The 21,054-nt window shown below is 60.1% G+C and overlaps 1 protein-coding gene across 2 annotated transcripts in view; it reads left to right on the top strand.

Annotated features, from left to right (window-relative positions):
- The window catches only part of RSPH14 (radial spoke head 14 homolog), a 49,520-nt gene extending 31,951 nt beyond the window's left edge, over positions 1 to 17,569 (top strand). Inside the window, exons 5-7 of one of the 2 annotated variants that reach the window (XM_077160167.1) lie at positions 11,130 to 11,355; positions 15,662 to 15,798; positions 17,210 to 17,569. In XM_077160167.1, the coding sequence (XP_077016282.1) occupies positions 11,130 to 11,355; positions 15,662 to 15,798; positions 17,210 to 17,448 (602 nt within the window). In that variant the 3' untranslated portion in view covers positions 17,449 to 17,569. The remainder of the gene's footprint in view (positions 1 to 11,129; positions 11,356 to 15,661; positions 15,799 to 17,209) is intronic. The other variant, XM_077160168.1, reaches the window with a different exon arrangement.
- The last annotated feature ends 3,485 nt before the right edge of the window (positions 17,570 to 21,054 follow it).

The raw sequence follows: 21,054 nt of genomic DNA, 5'->3' as shown, positions 1-21,054 counted from the left end.
GAGAAGAAACTGAGCCCAGGGCATGAACAGGGTTTCCAGGGCCACCCAGAGAGGCGAGTCCCTTCCCCTGCCCCGAGCTGACCTCAGGACCCAGGAGCTGGCTGGGGAGGCTGTGGCCACTGGAAGCCCCCTTCCTGGGCTGGCCGAGCCCTGACTGTGCACAGGACACTGCAACACCCACAAAAGCCACTGCCCTCCCAGGATGGACATTCAGGTCCTGGCAGGACACGACAAACAGCTCACTTGGCCCCTCTGGGAAAGCCGCCCCATCTCTCCTCCTGCTCAGGGGTCTCTGGAGCCAAACTGGCCACAGGGGGATAAGTGTGCATCTGCTTTCCCCCTACCCTGCCAGGGCTGCTCGGCTGGCTGTGCGTCCAGCACCACCCCCCACATGCCCCCCGTCCGTGTGGATGCCAAGACTGCTGTCCCCTCCTCTGTGCTGCAGTTCCTCCACCACCATGACCCTGTCCAGGGGCTTCCGAGACTGCTGCTGTGACCACCGCCCATTCGAGGCCAGGGAGGGGATGCTGGGCTGCAGGCCGCGGGAGGGGATGTCGGGCTGGGGGCTGTCTGCAGAGCCCCTCCAGTGCTGCGACTTTTCATAGGCTTGTTTCTTAGCACTTTTAGAAGGGTTCTCCAGGGACGTCTCTAGAAGGAAGTCATACCTTAATTTGGAAGCAAATCACTCAGAACTAGGTGAGGTAGCAGGTTCCTTTGGAAAAGGGATATGTTCCAGGAAGGCATCATCGTGTGAAGCTGCCACTGCTGCTTGCCAGGACTTCCCCTGCCTCCGCCGCCTGTCCATCCGCTGGACATCTCTGCGGCCCCTGCCTGGGGAACCCACACCCATGGTGGACAGGGTAGTCCGACAACTGAGAGCAGGGTATTTCTCTCTCCCTGTGCTCTCGGGCTTCACCTTCCCTGGGCAGGGCCTCGTGGATGCCTGCGGCCCCTGAGGGCCGAATATGCAGCCCCTGCCCACTTGTGGCAGGCAGGAGCCAGGGCACAGGGAAGCAGCGGGGGGCAGAGCTGGGCTGCATCCCACCCCCGGCCCTGTCCACCTCGAGCTCACCCAGGATGGGGCTGGCTTCACTGGCAGGTACATGTGGAATCTCGGTGCTGCTGTGGAAAGCTTCACAGTTTTAAACAAGGGGCCCTGTGTTGCCACTTCGCTCTGGGCCCCACAATCATATGGTGGGTCCTGCCCGTGACAACCCTCACCCATTCCTCTGCCCCCTTTGTACCTCTAGCCTGGCCCTGGCCCTCCTGGAAATACAGTCCATCCCCACTGTTCACCATAGTGGCACCCTCTTAAGCCACCACCACCAATGAATGAGTGGCTCTGCACTGCCGCTCCTAAAGGGAATAAAAGCTTAGGTTCCGGTGAGCCTCTGCACACACCATTTCGCCAACTGACAGATACCAAAGACATCTCACTGGAAATCCACCACGGATTCGCTAGCGTCAAGCCCATGGGTAACCGTGCAGTAACTCAGGCTTTACCCCGCACGCATATTCCCATGTCAGGCACATCCCAACCTGCGCGCGACTGGGAACGCTAGACGGCACTTCACCACTACGCACCAAGGCTGACGGACTCTGGGAAAATGAACAAAAAGCGCAAACGCTGGAAAAGCGGTGCTAAACCTACCATGGAAAAAACGCTTGTTTGCAGAATGAGGGTGCAAACAAGAAGGGAGAGCGCCGCCGCCTGGTTTCAACTTGGCGGGTAACATGCACGTCGGGGTGCCCCCACTTTTTGCTGTGGAAGTGCCACGAGTATCGACTTTGGGGTTACAGAGAAATTTCAGCGAGCAGGTGGATGTGCCAACGCAGAGTCTGAGATAACGAAGAAGGCCCGTGCATCCTGCGCCAGCCAATGCCGCCCCATCGTCTTTTGGGACACATGTGCACGATCCTGGGGTCCCACAGGCCTCCACGCCTGGCACTCCAAGCTCCTCTCCAGCCTTGCTTGCCAACCCCTGCCAGGGTCTCAATCAACCACGTTCGAAACCCCAGCTGGTTCCCGCCTCTCCCATGTTATGTCTCTCACTTCTTACTTCTCAGCTAATACCTCCAGATCACAAACCTGCAGCCATCCCTGTACCCTCTCTCACCTGACATCCACCAGCAGGTCTGCCCTGTTCCTCTTGCAGATATCCCCACCCAACCGCTTCTCACCACCTCAACTGCTCCCCGCTGCTGAGCCACCAGGACCTCTCCCCTGAAAGGTTCCAGTGGCCACCCCAAGACCTTTTCCCTCCTGTCCCCCACCCTGGTCTATTAACCACATCAGCCAAAGGGGTCCCTTAAGAATGTAAATGAGATCGAGTTGCCTCTGTAATGAGAAGCTGCTGACACCTTCCTAGCTTGTCAGGGCCTGCAAGGCCCCCACCTGACCCGGTCCTGGAGCTCCTGCCCCAGTGCCTTTATGTGGACGCTTCTCCTCCTAGACACTCTTCTCTGGTCAGCCAGGTGTCCATCACCTCCATGGTGCCTGCCTCAGTGCCTTTGTGTGGCCGCTTCCCCTCCTGGACACTCTTCCCCATCAGCCAGGTGTCCATCATGTCCACAGCACCTGCCCCAGTGCCTTTGCGTGGCCGCCTGTCCTCCTGGACACTCTTCCCTGATCAGCCAGGTGCCCATCACCTTCACAGGACCTGCCCCAGTGCCCTCTCCGCAGAGAGGAGGCCCAGGCACCCTCCCCTGCCTTCTGCTTTATTTTCCTCCACACCGTTGATCCTGCCCGCATGAAATCACACATTGGTGCCGGCAGGCTCTGCCCTCTGATGTGATTGCCATGAGCAAACACGGCGGTGGACTGCTTGCTCCCTGCCGTATCTCTGCAGCTGGCACCGTGCCCGACACGCACCCAGCGTTGTAAATATTGGCCAAGCAAGTGAATGGACGAACCGTGTAAGGTTCTGCTTGCTTAAGTTCCGGGCGGAGGCTGACCTCTCCCCCCATGGGCCCAGAATCTGTCATCCAGCGTCTATGAACCAGTCCCTGTCTGTCTGTCCTTGCAAAGAGCCTTCCCTGCCAGTCTGGGCTTGCAGAAGAGGCAGATGCACAGAGAGAGCCCTCCTGTCAGTGTGTGGACCTGGGAGGGGCCTGGACACAGCTCTCCGTTATGCATAAGGACAGAGAAGCATGGGGTGGTATGGGGCTGAATCAGGCTGGGGGGGGGGGGCTGGGCTCTAACCCCAGGTCTCTAGATGCCACCCCCTGGGTGTCCCCATGCCCTTGCCCACTCATAGCTTCTATTCCAGGCTCCTGCCAGGGGCCGGTCCTCGGTGCTTCCTCTGATGCCTGGGCCCACTTCCCTTGGCTTGCAGCCACCCCAGAGGCTCTGTGACTCCATCTTCCCTTCTGGGGACTGTGGGATGCCGCCTTCCAGCACCCTCCTCCAGGGCCATAGCCAGTGGCAGTGCAGGACCCGGAGCCTCTTGCCTCGTTCCAGGAAGGATGGTGGCACTTGCCGTCACCACCCGCATGCATGCCAGCTAGGCTGAGGATGCCAGGCACACCTGAGTCCCAGCCACCATCCCCACCACCTCACAGCTGTCTGGCGGGGGTGGGGGGGTCCCCTTCCAAGCGGCTGCTCTGGAGTACCCCCGGACAGCCCTACTAAGTCCACCCAGTGACCCAAGAGGTTCCCGGAACATCACTCTAGAAGCTTCCGAGACCCAGACGGAGACATTTTTCCTCCTGGGACCGCAGGAGGCAGGAGCGCTGGGAGGCAACGCCATGTCCCACACCCAGAGCCCCAAGCCAGGCCAGGTACAGGGGGCAGTGCAAGAAGAGGTGCCACCAACTGCCCCTGGAGGGGGAAACTGAGCGCGCGTGGCTCTAGGGTAGGAGGGATGCTGGCCCTCCAAGGGGGAGGGGGCCCTTTCCCCACTCACCTTCTGTCTCAGAAAATCAGCGTCTGTCAGAGGAACACAATGGAAGGGTTTTTAAAAACCCACCCAAATGCCATCGCCTCCTCAGCGCTAGAGAGCTGGGCAGGCTGAGGAGAAGGGAGAATGGAGAGCCCAGGCCTCCACGGTCACTGCTCCGAGACATCTACACCCCAAGACCCCGAGTCATCAGCTGGGCAGGTGGCCCCATCCTGTGCCCTGGCCCTGCCCTGGGCAGCAGGCACCTGGAAGGCATCTCCAGGCTGCGAGGGACCTGCCAACTCCTCAAAGCTCCTCTCCAAGCCCCCCACCCAAAGGACCACACAAGCAGGTATCACAGACATACCCCCTTTCACAGATGGATGCCCCAATGGCCAAGCTAGCAGGTGAGGGCAGCACACTGTCCCCCAGCCTCCCTCCCGCCACCTGCAGGGCCACGACCACCTTCCCCACCTCACCTCCGAGGGCCCAGCCCACCCCCCACTGCCCTGCCCACCCCCACCGGCCGTGTCCTTCAAGCTGCAGTTCAAATGTCACCTTGCCCAGGAGCCAGCCTGGCCCCCCAGCCCCAGGCACTCCTCCCGGGCCCCTGCCGATACCCGGGTTATCTGCGCAGAGTCCTTCTCCCCACGGGGCTGGGGGTAGTGAGTCAGTCCTGGTGGGCAGGGGTGCCCTCCCACCCCGCGGCCATCCCTGGGGTGGGGGGTGGTGACGCTGAATAAATATGTGTCTAAGCGAATTGAGCCACGAGAGCCTCCTGCAGCGGGTTGGGCCCCCGGGGCAGGGCCAGGGCTTGAGCAGCAGCGGGGCGGCCCGGCTGGGGCCCCTCCCTAAGATGGGGCTTGCCTCCACCCCGAGACCCGCGCCCCAGAGAACCGGGGCTCGGGCCCCGCCCTCCTGGCGGCAGCGTAACCCCCGCATCCCGGCCTCGGCGGGTCTAGCCGCCGCCCCGAGGAGCTGGGGACAAGCCCCCCACGAGCCTCCCCTCCCCCCGCCCGAGCCGCCCCTCACCCCCGCCTTCTAGAAGAAAACATAATCATCGTGGGGCTGGAGCCTGCTCCGAGGGCAGCGGGGGCCCCCGCCCCGGCGCCCGCCCGCCTGCCCGCCGACATCCCGCACAAAGGCCCGGGCGGGGTCCCGGGCGGTGGCCGGGGGGCCGGGGGAGGGCCCGCGCGCCGCTCACTCACCTCCGGGCCGCGCCGAGCTGCCGGGCGGGGCGGTGCGGGGCGGGGCGGCGGCGCCCGCGCGGGGACGTGACCGGGCGGCGGGCGGCGGCGCTCACGCTGGGCCGGCCTCTCCCTCCCGCGCCGCCCGCGCCGCCTCCCGCGCCGCCCGCCCCGCGGTCCGCCCGCCCCGCGCCGCCCGCGCCTCCCGCGCCGCCGCCAGGGGGGCGGAGCCGCGCCAGCGTTGCCAGGCAACCGCGGGCGGGGGAGGGGAGGCCGCGCGCACGCCGGGCCCCCTCCCCCCGCGCGCCGGGCTCCGCCACCGCCCATTGGCCGCCGCCGGCTGACGGACGTGCCCGCGGCCTAATGGCGGCGGGAGGCGGGGTGAGGGCGGGGGCTAGGCGCGCGCCGCAGTCCCGCGCGCGCCGCAGTCCCGCACGCGCCGCCACGCGCGGAAGCCCGGACGCTATCGCGGAGCTGAGACCCGGGCCGCGGGGCCCGCCTTGGATGCCCACCATGTGCGCCGCGCTCTACGCCCGCATTCGAACCCAACCCGGCCGCCAGTATGCGCGGCGACCTTGGGTGGCGGGCTCCCCACGCCCGGCCTTTCCCTCGGCGGATGGGGTCGCGCCTACGGACTTCCCCCAGGCGTTGCTCGCCTCCGTCCCTCTGCGCCCCCAGCGCCCATCCGGGATGACTGGGACCCCCTCCCCCCTTTCCGGGGGTCGGGGGATCCTTAAAGAGGAGAAGCCACCCGAGGGGGAGAAGGGCCCGTGAGCTGGGCTACCTTAGGGTCCCGGACCCGGGGCGCCCTCGGGAGGCTCCGCAGACGCCCGGAGCGCAGGATGCCGTTTTCAGTCGGGGCTTCGGGGAGCCCCCCCACTGGTCTGCTTAAAGGATGGGCCAGAGGCAGCGAAGGCAGGCAGGCAGGCGGGAGGGGAAAGGCTCCAGCGGTACCCTGCAGCCCTGCCCTCGCGTCCAGCCGTACTCCCTCGCCAGCGGTTTGCACCTCCGGGGTCAAGTCATGCGGGTCAGCCGAGCTGGGTCCAGGAGGGGAGCCCGGCGCACGGGCCCTACGGTGAATCGGAAGCAAGAGGGGGTTGGGGGTGAAGGGCCGCTGGGGCCCCACTACCGCCACCATCTGTACCCGCCCCGGAGGCATTTCACCTGCCGAAACCCGGTTTCTTCTTCTGACAGAGTTGAACACGGGTAGACTGTCCTTAGTGGGAAATGCACGTGGACACTCTCCCCCACCCCCTACTCCCCACCCCCATCGGAGATGGGCGGAAGGCAGGTTCTGCTGCAGAATCGGGGGTCCGAGCAGGGGCAAACCAATGAGGTCCAGGCGTGTGGGAGACTGGCCAGGGAAGGGGCCCACTGGGGCTGGCCGTCCTGCCCTGGTGACTGCCTGGAGGTGAGGGGTGGGGATGGGGGTGGTCTCAGATGGCCTTCAGCCAGTGATGCTGCTCATTTGGACAGCAGTTCTCCCTACTGGCACAGTTCTTGGCACAGGGGGCTCAGCTGGACACGGCCTGCCTGGTAGAGCCTCCCATCAGCGGGCAAGGGGCAGATAGCAAACAAAAATCCTGCCATTGCCTTTGGGGTCTAGGCTGGCAAATGAGTCCCCACTCCTGAGCCAGGTTGGCTTCCCGAGGCTGCAGCAAGAGCCAGTGGGAGAGGAGCAGCAGGAAGCCCATGGGGAACCCAGAGAAGAGCCAGTGGGTGTGCAAGGATGCCAAGGCCTGGGGTTGGAGAGGGGCCAGGAGTGGTTTTGCCGGCTGGGGCAGGGGGTCCTCTTGCACAATTACGGGTGTCACCTTGAGAGCCAGAGGAGAATTTGAAGATGAGCGTTTTGAGTGTGAGGAAGAGGATGGGCAAGCACTGGTCTCCATTTACAGCGGGTGTCTTCCCAGAAATGATGTGTGTTGTCCTGGTACACGCAATTAAATAATTAATAATAATCATAAATTAACCAGATGGCCCAGAAGAAATAGAAAACAGCAGAGAGGCAGGCTGTCTTCGTTTGCCAGGGCTTCTAGAACAAGTGTCATGGACTGGGTGGCTTCAGCCACAGGAAATTTTGTCGTCCCACGGTTTTGGAGGCAAGGAAGCCTGGACCTTGGGGTGTCGGTGGTTCGTGCTGTCTCCAAATTCTGGGGCATTGTGGCCATAGGGTGCCAGCCACCTGTGACTTGGTCTCTATGTCCATCATGTGGCACCCTCTCTCCCCGTGTGTCTCCCACTCCCAGGCCAAGATAACCCTCTGCGGTGAGCAGAGACTCTGGCCTGTGGATTTAGGGTTCACCTAATTCAGTTTGGCCCCCATGTCATCAAAGGTCCTTTTTACAAATGAGCCATAGTCCCAGGTCCGGGGTTAGGACCTGAACCTATCTCTGTGGGGTTGCTGCTCGCTCCATAACGTCAACCCACGAGGCTGAGCCCGGCATGAGGCCTGCCCTGGTCCAGGGCTCGCTGGTGATATCCGGGTGTCAGGAGGTGGCCTGGTGGATACTGGAGCATGTGATAGCTGTGGCCACGGAGATGCAGGGCGACGGGATGGGGGTGTCCCGGGGCCAGGGGAAGAGGGTATTTTGAGAAGGAACAATGGGCTGCCCATGCAGGGGCTTGCATCAGGTCAAGTAAACTGAGGCCAGAGAGCCAAGGCAGGCCCAGGTGGGTGCCAGTGGGCACAGGTGGGCACCAGGCAGGAATAGGCTGTCCTGGGGCATGGGGGCTGGGCCGGGACCAGGACCTGGAAGCCAGGAGGTCAGGGTAGGGGTAGAATGGCAGCGGCTCTGTGGTGGCACATGGAAGGGCCTCTGGAGATGGGCCCTCGGGCACCACCCAGGCAAGGACAGCTGGCCAGGAGAAGCTCCTCGAGGCGCTCCCCCTGCCCCCTGCCCCAGGAAGGGGCTACCTCAGTTTCCCAGGGCTCTCGTGACAAAGCACCACAAACTGGCACCAGAGCCAGAGGCATATTGTCGCCGTCTTGGAGGGCTGACATTGGGGTCAAGGTGTCGGCAGGGCCGGACCCCCTCAGAAGGCTCTGCGGAAGGTCCGTCCTCACCTACTGCAGCTTCTGGCGGTTCCTTGTACCCTTTGGGGCTTCTCGGCACTCCTTGGGGTTACTAGGTTCTTTAATACTCCTTAGTGTTCCTGACATTCCTTGGGGTTCTTTGGTACTCTCTGGCATTCCTTGGCATTCCTAGACATTCTTTGTCACTCCTTGGGGTTCCTTGGGGTTACTTGGCATTCTATGAGGTTCCTTGGCACTCCTTGGTGTTCGCTGGTTTTCTTTGGCATTCCTTGGGGTTCCTTGGCTTTCTTTGGAGTTCCATGGTCTTCCTTGGCATTCCTGGCATTCCTTTGTGCCCTGGCGTGTAGACGCATCACTGCCGTCTCTGCCTTGGCCTTCACGTAGCCATCTCCCCCTGGTGTCCCCTTCCCTTGTTGTGCTTCTCTGTGACTCTATATCTCTTTTCTTATAAAGACCCCAGGCCTGTTGGATTAAGGGCCCACCTACCCCAGAACAACCTCGTTTTAACTTGCCTAATTCTGTCTTGAATGACTTCGTCTCCATAAAGGTCGCGTCCTCAGGTTGCAGGGTGAGGACTCGAGCCTGCCTTCTCTAGGGACCATGGTTCACCTACGGCAGCGGCTGGACCTCCCCAGCAGGTGGCTCTGATCCGCTCGATTCCAGTGGATCGCTCTGGCTCACTGCCCAGTGGTCCCGCCATGGCCACTGCCCCCAGCAACACCAGACCAGTGCCCTTCCCCAAACCCCCCCTGTGCCCCCCATCCCGGCCTCTACTCCCTTCTCAGCCTGGGCTGTCCTCCACCCCCCCCCAGAGGCCCAGCTCCAGGGCCTCTTTTCCTGCATTTCCGGGTCCCCTAGAACGGGTCCCCCAGTCCCTGGACAACCCTCCCACCCATTTGCTGCTTCCGAGGGTGAGGTGGGGGGGCCTCGTTTGTCTGGGCCCCGCCCTGTCCTGCTGGCTCGTCCCGGCCCCACCTCCCCTGCCCTCCCCTGGACTCCCCACTTCCAGCTGCCCGGTGGGTGTCTCGGCTTATTTCCTTGGGGTCCATGCGCCCCCCCGCCTCCCCAACCTGAATAAGCAGTTGCAGATCTGGGTTAGTTATAAATAGCCAGGCCCGGGGCTCTCCTTTTAGCTGAAAAGAACCAAAGCGAAGGAACAGGGGGGCACCCGGCACGCGTTTTATTTTTAACGAACCCGGATCCCGGCACTTAGCATTTCTAGGAGCTGAAGCCCAAGAGGAGGTTGGCCTGGCACCCATTCCGGGACCCTGACCAATGGAGCCACCTCTGGGCCCTAGAGGGCAGTGGGGACAGCGGTCGACTACAGCCCCCTTCCCCTGCCCCCGCAGCCCCCTGGCGGGATCTCTGCCAGCAGCTACTGCTCCTGGGGGGTGTCCTGGGAAGCCCCAGCCCACTGAGGTACAGCCCCGTCTCTAGATGCCTCCCGCCCCCCCCCCAGCCTTTGCCTTGCAGTCTGCCCTGGAAGACTGGCCCACGCTGTCACCCGCCCGCTGTGAGCGAGGATGGGCTGGCTTGGTCCCGTGGCCTCGGGTGGGGGACATGTGCGGGTCAGCTGGGGGGGGGGGGTGTGCAGAGCCCGAGCAGGAGGCCAGGAGGGGGAGGCTGAGGCAGAGTGGGACTCGGGGACCCCAGGAGACGTAGCTGGAGCACCCCAGCAGGGAGGACCTGGGCTGGTTTCATCTCCGTCATCCCCTGGCAGGCTCTGGCTTGCATATGGGACTCGTGCAGCACTGGGCCCAGACGTCCCAGCACCCAGCGACAGCCCCGTACACACATGCGGAAATCCAAAGCACACAGCATTTCACCCAGCATCCCACACCCCCCTGCCACTTAACCTACAGGTTCTTTACAGCCTTGGTCAGGGAGGCTGATTTCCTGATGAGGAACCGGGCTCAGAGAGGTCACATAGCTGTCCAAGGTCACATAGCTGGGGAAATCTTGGGTTGCTGAATCTCGAAAAGCCCAACAGCAAACACACCTGATGGAACAGGAAGAAAAGCTGCTTTGGTTGGGTCGTGAGCGCCCCAAGAACTAATGGGGTGGAGTCTCTACCCTGAGAGGCTGGCCGGGGCCGCTGGGCACCCTGCCTTGCTTCTCCGGCTCCCTCGCACCAGCCCCTGCCCTGCCCCAGCACCCACCATTTGATAGCCTCAGAGGAGGGGAGCTGTCTTCAAAAGGGAAATCCCGGTGCTAATTGGCACTCAGAGACCTTTAGGCTAATTAACCTGTTAATTTGTCTCCCTAGAGTAAATTAAAGGGTGTAGCTGGGGACAGCAGAAGAGAGAGGTGTTCGCCTGGGGGTGGGCAGCGTGGGGCCGCTGGGGGGGGTGGGGTGGGAGGGGCTGCAGAGCTGCCCTGGCCTGGAGTTCCCCATACCCCTCATCTCAGCTGCCCCCCCGTGGAGGTGGGGTAGGGCGTCCCCGCCAGCAGCCCTGGGCAGGAGGGAGCTGAGCGCCTTGGGGATGCCACTGGCAGAAGCCGGTCCCTTCAGCTCCAGGAGACCCCTTCCTTTGGGGCCCCAGGTTCTTTTTGCCTCTTCCGGCCAGAGTGGATCCCAGGCCCTTCTCCCCACCCCCAAGCCCTGGCCAGACCTGGCTGGGGTCTGCGGCAGCTTAGAGATGGTGGTGGAGGGGATGGAGTTTCTAGACTGATCTTCTCCCCACCCCATGCTTACCTCCTGGGTGGGCTGGGGAGCTTGGGGCCCTTGGAGAGGGTGAGCTGCAGGGTCCTCAGTGGGGGTGGGGTGGCATTTACAAGGTGTCTCAATGAGCCCACCCACAGCTCCAGCAGGACACACCCCGGCCCCACCAGGCCAGCCTGTGTTCTTGGGGGATGGTGGTGGGGGTGGGGGATGGTGGTGGAGGTGGGGGATGGTAGGGATGGCGGGTGGGGGGGTGGCAGTGGATGGTTGGGGTGGCGGGTGGTGGTGGGGTTGTAGGGGATGTAGGGCGGTGGGGGTGGCAGCTGGGCCCCCCCCCCACCCTCAGTGCTCTGGATCCTGTCCCGCAGGAGCCCGGGGCATCGTGCAGAGCGGCCTGATCCCCTTGCTGGTGTGGAAGCTGCCGCGGGAGGAGGAGGGCATCCAGGAGCTCATGCTGGACACACTGGCCCCGTGCCTGCAGGAGGACGCCACTGAGGCGCTGAGCAGCCGCGTGGTGCCCTTCCTCAGGGAGAAGCTCCTCAGCCCCAGCGCCGGCATTCGCAGCAAGGCGGCCCGCGCACTCACCGCCGTCAGGTGCGCCACTCCAGCTGGGGCTCAGAGACACACATTCACTGGCCCCGGGAGCCCAGCAGCGGGTGGCAGGGCACCAGGTCAGCGCGACATCAAGATTGCAGGGTCTGTGGGGGGTGCCAGAGGGGCTGTTGGCTGGCCGTGGAGAAAGTCCGTCCGTGCATCCATCACACGGCCGCTGTCCATCTGTCTCCTAGTACTCGAGCCCAAATTCGCTCTCCTGGCTCTGGGGGACGGCCCACCCTGGGCCAGCTTGGCCTCATTTTATGTAGTAATGTCCTCGAAGGCCCGATTTCTGAGTAAGTCACACGTGGGACTGTGAACGTGACTCTTTGGGGACTTGTGTCCCTAAAAGTCCATCCCCCAGCCAGGCATGAGTGGCACTTGCTCGGGACTGCTGCTCCTGGGCCTGGTTCTCTGTCACCTCCACCAGGAAGACCTCCATCCGTTTTGCACAGGGATATCCTGGGTTTAGCATCCCGGGCAGAAAGAGACGGTGGGTCATCAGTCACCGCCCTGTCCATGAGGAAGGGCTGTGTGAGAGCAGCTGGCAATGACACCGCCGATGCCTGGTGGGTTTTAGTGTGTTAATTCATGCCAGGGGTTGTCTATACTCCATGTGTGACCCCCTCCAGGAAAGGCAGTGATGCTCTCCCTTCTAGGGGAGGACACTAAACCTCGGGCGTCCAATCCCTTGTCCAAGGCCCCATGTGGCCACCATTGAGGAAGCAGAAGCCACTGAGCTCAGAGGGTCCCCCAGAACTGCCCCCCTCCGGCCACACATGCCGACAGCCAGGCTGTGTGAGGACAGGCCTGTCACCGTCAGCCAGAGCCCATGCCTTGGCGGGCGGCCACCTCCCCTGAGTCGGGGTGCCGCGGCCTTCCCAAATCCTGGCTCTCCTTCCACCTTGGATTCTCACTAGAGACCCGGGCCCCTGTGAAGTGTGTTAAAATGCAGATTCCAGCCCCCTCTGAGGGCTTGGCTCAGATGTCCCCTTCTGTGCTAGCCATGGGTCATCACAGCCATGAGTCATCACAGTGCATGTGTGTTGGGGATGGGATCACACCGCCCGCGAAAGTCATGCTGACTTTGGGGTCTGAACCCAGTTGGAAATAGGATCTCTGAAGACGTGAAGGCAAGCTGGGGCACAGGTGCATTTGTGTCGGGTCTTGGAGTCCAGTTTAGATGAGGCCAAAGTGAATCAGGGTGGGCCCCCACCCGTGGAATTGCAGCCGGAAGTCAGAAGAAACCAGAAGTCAGTGGAAACCTGAGAAGTAGACACAGGGGAGAGAGTTAGAGAGCATGCCTGGTGCCAGAGGTGCTGGAATGCTGCAAAATCCAGGAGAAAGCAAGTCCTTGCCTGTGCCTTGATCTTGGACTTGTAGCTTCCAAAGCCATGGGATGACCTCCTCTGGTTTAACCTGACCAGTGTGTGATATTTGTTGTAGCTGCCCTGGAATGCTGAGACACTTTCTGTTGGCATCTGCTGGGTACGCGTCAGAGACGCTCTTTGCCTTCCTGCACTGCAGTGGTCGACCCCCAACTCACCACAGAGGATTAGCTGGCACAAAGTGCCACTGTGCCACTGTGGCTGTTCTAGTCTGCTAGCTGCCAGAATGCGATACACCAGAAGCGGAATAGCTTTTTAAAAAGGGAATTTCTTAAGTTGCTGGTTTACAGTTCTAAGGCCATGAAAGTGTCCCAATTAAAGCAAGTCTATAGAAATGTCCAATCTAATGCATCCAGGGAAAGATACCGTGGTTCAAGAAGGTTGATGACATTCAGGGTTTCTCTCTCCGCTGGAAGGGCACAAGGCAAACATGGCATCTGCTAGCTTCTCCTGGCCTCTTGCTGCATGAAGCCTCTCCAGGGGCACTTTTCTTCATCTCCAAAGGTCACTGGCTGGTGGACTCTGTGGTTCTTTCAATCTTGTGACTCTGCTTTGGCTTTCTCGTTCTCAAAAGGCATTCTCTGCAAAAAATGTCTCTCTTTTATAGGATCCCAGTAAGCTAATCAAGACTGACATAGAATGTCTCCCTCTAATCAAGTTTAATACCCACACTTGATGCAGTCCCAGCTCCATAGAAATAATCTAGTCAAGTTTCCACCCTGTAGTACTGAATAGGGATTAGAAGAAACTGTTGCTCCCACAAAATGATTAGGATTAAAACATGGCTTTTCAGGGGATGTAAATCGTTTCAAACCAACACAGTGGAGAACCCCTGTGGGAGGCTCATTGTCTAGTACAGGGCCCGATAGCACGTAGACCAATTTGTCTACACCCATGGTGTGGACGAATCTATAGGATCCCTGTTGGTGGGGCCGGGGGATTCTGTGTCTTTGATCCCTGCCCTAGCAGTTCAACAGCCTCCCAGTGCCAGAACCTGGGGCCGTGAACACGTGCCTCAAACTGGGCAGTGTAAACCAACGGACACGTCCACTCTCGTGGTCCCGGATCCTGGAGCCCGAAGTCACAGTGTTGGCTGAGCCTGGAGCCTGAGTCACAGTGTTGGCTGAGCCTGGAGCTTGAAGTCAGGCATTGGCTGAGCCTAGAGTCCAAAGTCAAGGTGTTGCTGAGCCTGAAGCCTGAAGTCATGGTGTTGGCTGAGCCTGGAGCCTGAGTCACAGTGTTGGCTGAGGCTGGAGCCTGAAGTCAGGGTGTTGGCTGAGCACGGAGCCTGAAGTCAGGATGTTGGCTGAACCTGGAGTCCAAAGTCAAGGTGTTGCTGAGCTTGAAGCCTGAAGTCATGGTGTTGGCTGAGTCTGGAGCCCAAAGTCATGGTGTTGGCTGAGCCTGGAGCCCGAAGTCACAGTGTTTGCTGAGCCTGGAGCCTGAGTCATAATGTTGGCTGAGCCTGGAGCCCAAAGTCAGGGTATTGGCTGAGCTTGGAGTCCAAAGTCAAGGTGTTGCTGAGCCTGAAGCCTGAAGTCACGGTGTTGGCTGAGCCTGGCGCCCGAAGTCATGGTGTTGGCTGAGCCTGGAGCCTGAAGTCATGGTGTTGACTGAGCCTAGAGCCTGAGTCACAGTGTTGACTGATCCTGGAGTCCGAAGTCAGGGTGTTGGCTGAGCCTGGAGTCCAAAGTCAAGGTGTTGCTGAGCCTGAAGCCTGAAGTCACGGTGTTGGCTGAGTCTGGAGCCCAAAGTCATGGTGTTGGCTGAGCCTGGAGCCCGAAGTCACAGTGTTTGCTGAGCCTGGAGCCTGAGTCATAATGTTGGCTGAGCCTGGAGCCCAAAGTCAGGGTATTGGCTGAGCCTGGAGTCCAAAGTCAAGGTGTTGCTGAGCCTGAAGCCCGAAGTCACGGTGTTGGCTGAGCCTGGAGCCCAAAGTCATGGTGTTGGCTGAGCCTGGAGCCTGAAGTCACGGTGTTGGCTGAGCCTGGAGCTCAAAGTCTCAGTGTTGGCTGAGCCATGCCCCCTTCTGAAACCTGTTGGGGAGTACCTGCACCTGCCACCCTCCTGGCTACTGGCCATGGCTTGCCAACGGGCTTGGGTGTCCTTGACTCAGTCATTACCACGAGTTCTTCCTGCTGTCTGTCCCTCCCTCTGTGTTCACATGGTCCTTCTTATTAGGACACCAATGATTTTGGATGAGGGACTGGATTGTAACTTGTCAATTCCATCTTCAGTGACACTGTTTTCAAACAAGGTCACATTCTGGGGAGTAGGACTTCAGTGTATCTGTGCTTGTTTGTTTCAGGGGTGGGGGTGGGCACTACAATTCAATCATTTACCAAACTGTGATCCTCAGAACCACTGGTCTTTTGCGATGTCATTAAGAACTCTGAAAAACTCAGGGTCCACGGGTGGCTAGTTTGGGAAAGGCAGGTGAGCGACCCAGTGCCCTTTGCTGCAGGATGCCCATGCCCCATCTGGTCCCGTGGTTTTAAGGGACACTGTCACTCTTTGGGCAACTCTAGGGGAGTCTGCCCTCCTCATTTTCACATTTCTCATAGGATATCAGGATTAGAAGTGACCTAGAGAGTCCCCTTGCCCAAGCCCCCACCTGGGATGTGGACCCCCCCAGCCCCCACACCCCGGGCGGGCTCCTGACCTTGCCAGAGACGTAGCCAGAGCCAGCTTGTGGTGGGGGTGGCTCTGCCTGGCAGGGGCCCTGACCCACCGTGAGCTGGGTTCCCAAGTGGTCAGTGTGCGGGTGACTCCCAAATGTCCCACCGGTGCTCCTCTGCTCCCTGGTGCCACATCCTCATCCAGCCCTGGATGGCCAGTGATTGTCCCAACAGAAGCTCCTGCCCTTGGGGTGGTTCTGGGGCCACAACCCCAGCCCAGACCCCTCCTTTCTGCCCCAGCATCCCTCTGGAGGGCAAGAACCAAGTGTGGCAGTTTGATGTCATCCCCATCCTGGTGCACCTGCTGACGGACCAGTCTGAGGAGGTGCAGGCCAGTGCTGCAGGGGCCCTCATGTACGCGGCAGTGACCACCAAAGGTGAGGTCTGCCGGCCGGGCCAGCAGGGTGGGCAGGAGGTGAGCAAAGGGCATGGGTGGGCATCACTGCCACCTGGGGATCCCCTGGCACCCCACCCCCCGTTCATTGCCATGGTGAGCTTTTCACAACTCACCACCCTCCTGCTTAAAGTCCGGAATCTTCCCCCCACTGCCCGGTCAGCCCTCCCTCTCCATCCTGCCCGGCCACTGTGTTGGGACTCCTGTCCCTATGCACGATGCTGGACCCTGGCCCTGGACTCCCCACCTCCCCCAGCCCCTTGGAGGCCATGGTTCTAGACTCTGTTGCTTGTCTACCCATGAGCCTTTGACCCAAAGTCGTGGACTTGGTGTCATTTCCTGACAAGCATCATCTCTTAAGGTGGGGGATGAATGGCAGCACCCACCCCGCAGGCTCCCTGGGCCAATGGAAGATTCCTGGGCCTGTTTCCACACCCAGGAGTGGGGATGTTGCCCCTCACCACTGTGGCCCTGTGGAGAGGGGAATCCAGCCAGAGGACCTTCCCATGGGCTGGCATGTACCCCAGGACTGTCCGGGCCTGATTCTCTGCCAGAATGCTACAGAGCCTCCCAAGTCAAGGCTGCCATCCCCTCCCCATCTGCCTCTAACAGTGGAACTGGGTGAGGGGTAGGCCCAGCCACCCACCCCAGAAAGCTGAGCGCCAGGGCAGGGGCTCCCTTTGTGGGTTTGCCTTATGGACATCCTCAGCCCAGGCTCCTTCTGGAAGGCTCCAAGGCAACAGCAAGACAGACAGAGGCTGGAACCCAGGATAGGAGCACCACCAGCTCCTTTCTGAGCTGGTGCTGAGGGTCCCTGAGCCCCTGCACGCAGATGCCCAGGGGTGTCTGCAGTTCCCAGGGGTGGGAGTGGCAGAGTGATGGGTGACATGCAGCATGGGTAGGTGAGTGGGTGGGCCTATGCCAGGGGCCACACCTGCTCCTTTGGAGACCGGAAGGACAATAGGCATTGCAGAAAAAAGTGGGCTGGAGAAATCCAGGTTGGGGGCTGGGAGTGCAAAGCCCAGAGGCAGGAGAGAGATGAGGGTGCTGAACAAGCCTGGGCAGCAGGCAGGCAGGACAGGGTTCCTGGGGGGGTCTTTTTATAGGCTAATGCCTTACCCCATGAGCAGGTAAGGCCCATGGGTGCCTTTGTGTCTGGGGTGCAGCAGGAGCCCCAGAACTGCTGGTCACATCTCACCACGAACATCCTGCTGCCTCAGACAGCTGGGGTTGTGGGGAGAGGTCAGTGAGGGCGCAGGTGAGGGCAGGAGATGTAGGGCGGCCTGCCTCGGCCACAGTGGCAGTGGCAGTGGGGGGGGTGCAGATGGAGCGGCCCTGGTGGGGTGGGGTGGTGGAGAGGGACCGCCAGGCTCACCAGGTGCCGGGCCTTGCAGGGAAGTATGCAGCGCTGGACGTGGAGGCCATCCGGCCACTCCTGGACCTGCTGCACTCCCCTGTGAGCAGGGTGCGGCTGCACGCCCTCAAGGCGCTGACCGTGCTGGCCGAGGCCCCCGAGGGCCGCAAGCTGCTGCAGATGCATGTGCCCACCTTCCGCTTCCTTGAGGAGGATGCCAGTGAGGCTGTGCGCAGGGCGGCCCGCGTCACCATCCAGGTGGTCGAGTGGAAGCCCTAAGCCTGCTGGCCCCCGCCCTGAATAAATGGCTGTCGCCTCACTGCCTTGCTCCCAGTAGCGCTCTGCGCTCCTCCTCTCTGTCTTGGGGTGGGGGCCTGTGGGGGCAAGGCCTCCCCAGAAGGTGGAAAGTGAGGGCTGGGCTGTCCAGGGACGAGCGGACGAGCCCAGGCGCCAGGCCAGGGGAGGGCTGGACTCTGGCCCTCACGTCCTTGGGCCTGGGGGTGGGGTGGGGTGGGTGGCTGGGCCCGGCCCCCTCGGCCCGCCTGGGGTGGCTGGATGAGAGATTGAAGGTGCAACCCTGGGGTGCTCCTCCTGGACGAGGGTGTCTTAAGAGCACCCACCCCCACCCCAGATGAGGCCCGGGGCGACGGCAGCATTCCAATTTCCTTGTTGAGCTCTTCCACACAGGGGCTGCATTCCCTTAGAAGCCACCTTTGTCTCCTGTGCCCAGGTCTCCCCTGGTGAGCCTCCCTGTCCCTCCACCTGCTGTGCTGCACCATGCATCAGGATGAGGGTCCACCCACGAGGATGGTTCCCCTGGTCTGGGGGAAAGAGGACAATCCAAACATGGGAAGAGTCGCCTTCACAGCTGCCCCTTTGTCGGGGGTCAAGCTGGAAACTGCCCCTTCTCCCCTGGCCTCTGGAGGCTCCCTGCCTCGGGTTTCCCTCATTCACCTTCCATCCCAGCAGCTGCATCTCCTGAGGGATGAGAGTCTCGCCGTGCTCATGGGACTCCCATTCCTCCTGGAATAACCATTACCAGTGGGACCAGAATCCCAGACCGCTCCTAGGAATCTTCCTGTGCTTTTCTGAGTGAGTCCCAGGGGTTTCCACTTTCCCAGAAGAGCGGTAGAGAAGTTCCTGGGACAGAAGGATCAGCCACAGTGGCCCCTCTTATTCTGCAGGGGGCTGGCTGCTGGCCCAGCTGGGTTTCAGGTACAATCCCGTTCTCAGGAACTCAGCAGCAAGTGTGTGTGTGTGTGTGTGTGTGTGTGTGCGCGCTCGTGTGTGCCCATTTCCTGTGTCCTAATTCCTCCCCAGTCCCCAGCAGGCTGGGTCTACCCCACCTCACCAAAGGGCGCTGGTCAAGACCACCAGCCTTCATTCTTGGCAGCCCACAGCAGTGGCCAGATGGGGGCTGCCCCTCCCTGGGTGGCTCTGGATGGGCCTCTGGATCTCCTTTGCAGACCCCTGTTCCTCTCCATGACCAGCAGTGTCAGTTTCTGTGCGTTTCCCAGGGTCCCTCTTCCCCCCCCACAATCTCATCCGCCCGGCTGAGCATCTCCTTCACCAGCTGCCCAGCTGAAGTGGGCTGCCCTCTCTCCTCCCCCCAAATCTGGGTCTCCAGCCCCACCCCTCTCCTGAGTTCCAGGCCCTTATGGCCAACTTGACACTCATCCCTAAATGTCTCCAAGCAGGAATGGCAACGCTTTACAAACCCTTCCAAAAACAGAAGACAACAGAACACATCCCAACCCATTCTACTGATACCAAACCCACCAGAGACATCACAAGGAAATGAAACTATAGACCAATATACCTTATGGACAGACAGAAACTCAAGAGAATATTAGCAAACCGAATTAAGTGACATAAACAAGCATTACACACCATGACCAATAGGATTTATCCCAGGAATACAAGTTTGAAAATCAATCGATGTAGCACAGCATACAAACAGAATTAAAGGATAAAACCCTCACGGTCATCCCAGTAGACAGAGAAATAGTGTTTGACAAAATTCAACACCCATTCATGATTGAAAAAACAAAAACTTGGCAAACTAGAATTAGAAGGGAACTTCTTCAACATAATAAAAACATGTGCAAAACGCTCAGCTAACATCACATTCATGGTGAAAGACTGAAAGCATGCCCCTGAAAACGAGGAACAAGACAAGGAAATCTGCTTTCACAACCTCTGTTAGCATCGCATTGGAGGGTCTACCAGGGTAATTCAGCAAGAAAAATAAATCAAAGGCATTCATGTTGGAAAGGAAGAAGTAAACCATCTCTGTTTGCAGATGACCTGATCTTGTACATATAAAATCCTGAGGAATCCACATCACCTCTACTAAGAAGTCTGTCAGGGTTGCAGGATATAAGATCAATACCCGCAAATCAGTTTTATCTCTACATGCTATCAATGAACAATCCAAAAATGAAACTGAAACCATTCCATGGACAAGGGCCTCAGAAAGAATAAAAGACTTAGGAATAAAAGTAACAAAAAAAGTGCAAAACTTGTATACTGGGAACTACAAAGCATGGCTGAAAGAAATTAAGGATTGCCTAAAGAAGTGGGCAGATATCCCAAGTTCCTGAATCAGAAAACTCAATGTTAAGGCGACCATCGTTGCCTTCCGGCGACTCAGACACCACCTTCTCTCCCAAACCTGCCCTTTCTCTGCGTGGCCAGTCTGTGGAAGTGGGGTGCCCTCGGCCCACGTGCTCAAGCCAGAGTCCCCTCTGGTCCTTCTCTCTAGAAATCCAACCCCTCCTCAGTCCTGTAACTTCCAACCATGAGCCTCTCTCGATGCCGCTGGCTTCCTGTCCCTGCTGTGAATGTGCTTGGAATACCCTAGCAGTCTCCCAGTGGGTGTTCTGGCCTCCTGTTCAAACAAATCCGATCCTATCTCTTCCTGCCCTCTGCTCTGGGGACTTGGGACCCCAAAGCCTACAGGGCCTTGGTCAGGCCTCATCCCCCACTGCTCTCCTGCACACACGTCATGCCTTGGCATCCTCAGATGCGCCTCGCGCTCTCGCCTCGTGTCCTCCCACATTCTGTCCCTCTGTTGTTCCCTGGCACTTCTGCCTGGTGTCAGGCAGGGACAGTTCAGTGCTACCTGCCTTTGAGCTGGCAGCTCGCCAAGACTCAGTCTCCCTCCCCATGTCCTGTGGCTAATTCTGACCCTTCCACAAAGGGCAGTTCTGTGGCTTGAATGTGAGAATGCAGAAGGACTTCCAAGGGTAGGGTAAACAGCAGCCCACACTAAATGCTCTGCCACTGTCTGTTCTCCCCATGACCATAAACTCCAGAGAGCAGATCCTCTGTGCTCTTCTCACAGCTGTGTTCGTGGTGCTTAACACGGCAGGGTGCATGTGGGGGGCACTTGGAAACGTCAGCTGAGGGACTGAAGCAGGGATGGGGGGAGCTGGCCCTGCGAGTACACCTTCACAGTGTGATTTTCAAGATGCTAAGTGGGTCTCTCCCATGCCACATCGAGGCACTCGAAATGTCAGTTTTGGTCTAGAAGCAGGAAGAGGAAGGGAAAGCTAAGGGAGCCCTGCAGAATCACAGCCTGGGAGTGGCCTGCATGGGAGAACTAAAGGGAGTCTAAGCCCTGGACCCAAATCCCAGCGTAAAGGTCCCCAAGCAGGGAGCCCGGGTGCCTGGAAGGGTTCAGCAGGGGCCCGGGGTGGCTGAAGTCCTGGTGCCTTAGGGAGACCTGCTGTCTGAGCACCCCTGGTCCTCGCAGCTGCCAGAGTCTCCACGCCTGGGGCAGCTTTTGCTCCCACTGGGCCATGCATCAGTGCCGGGCCACCCCCTGCACCTACCCCCTTGGCGGTGGGGGGGGGGGCCCGGACAACACGGCTCCTTTGCTAG

The sequence above is a fragment of the Tamandua tetradactyla genome, chromosome 5 (genome assembly GCF_023851605.1).
Source record: "Tamandua tetradactyla isolate mTamTet1 chromosome 5, mTamTet1.pri, whole genome shotgun sequence".
Lineage (NCBI taxonomy): Eukaryota > Metazoa > Chordata > Mammalia > Pilosa > Myrmecophagidae > Tamandua > Tamandua tetradactyla.
Note: the sequence above shows the minus strand (reverse complement) of the source record. Positions and strands in the feature narration are given on the sequence as shown.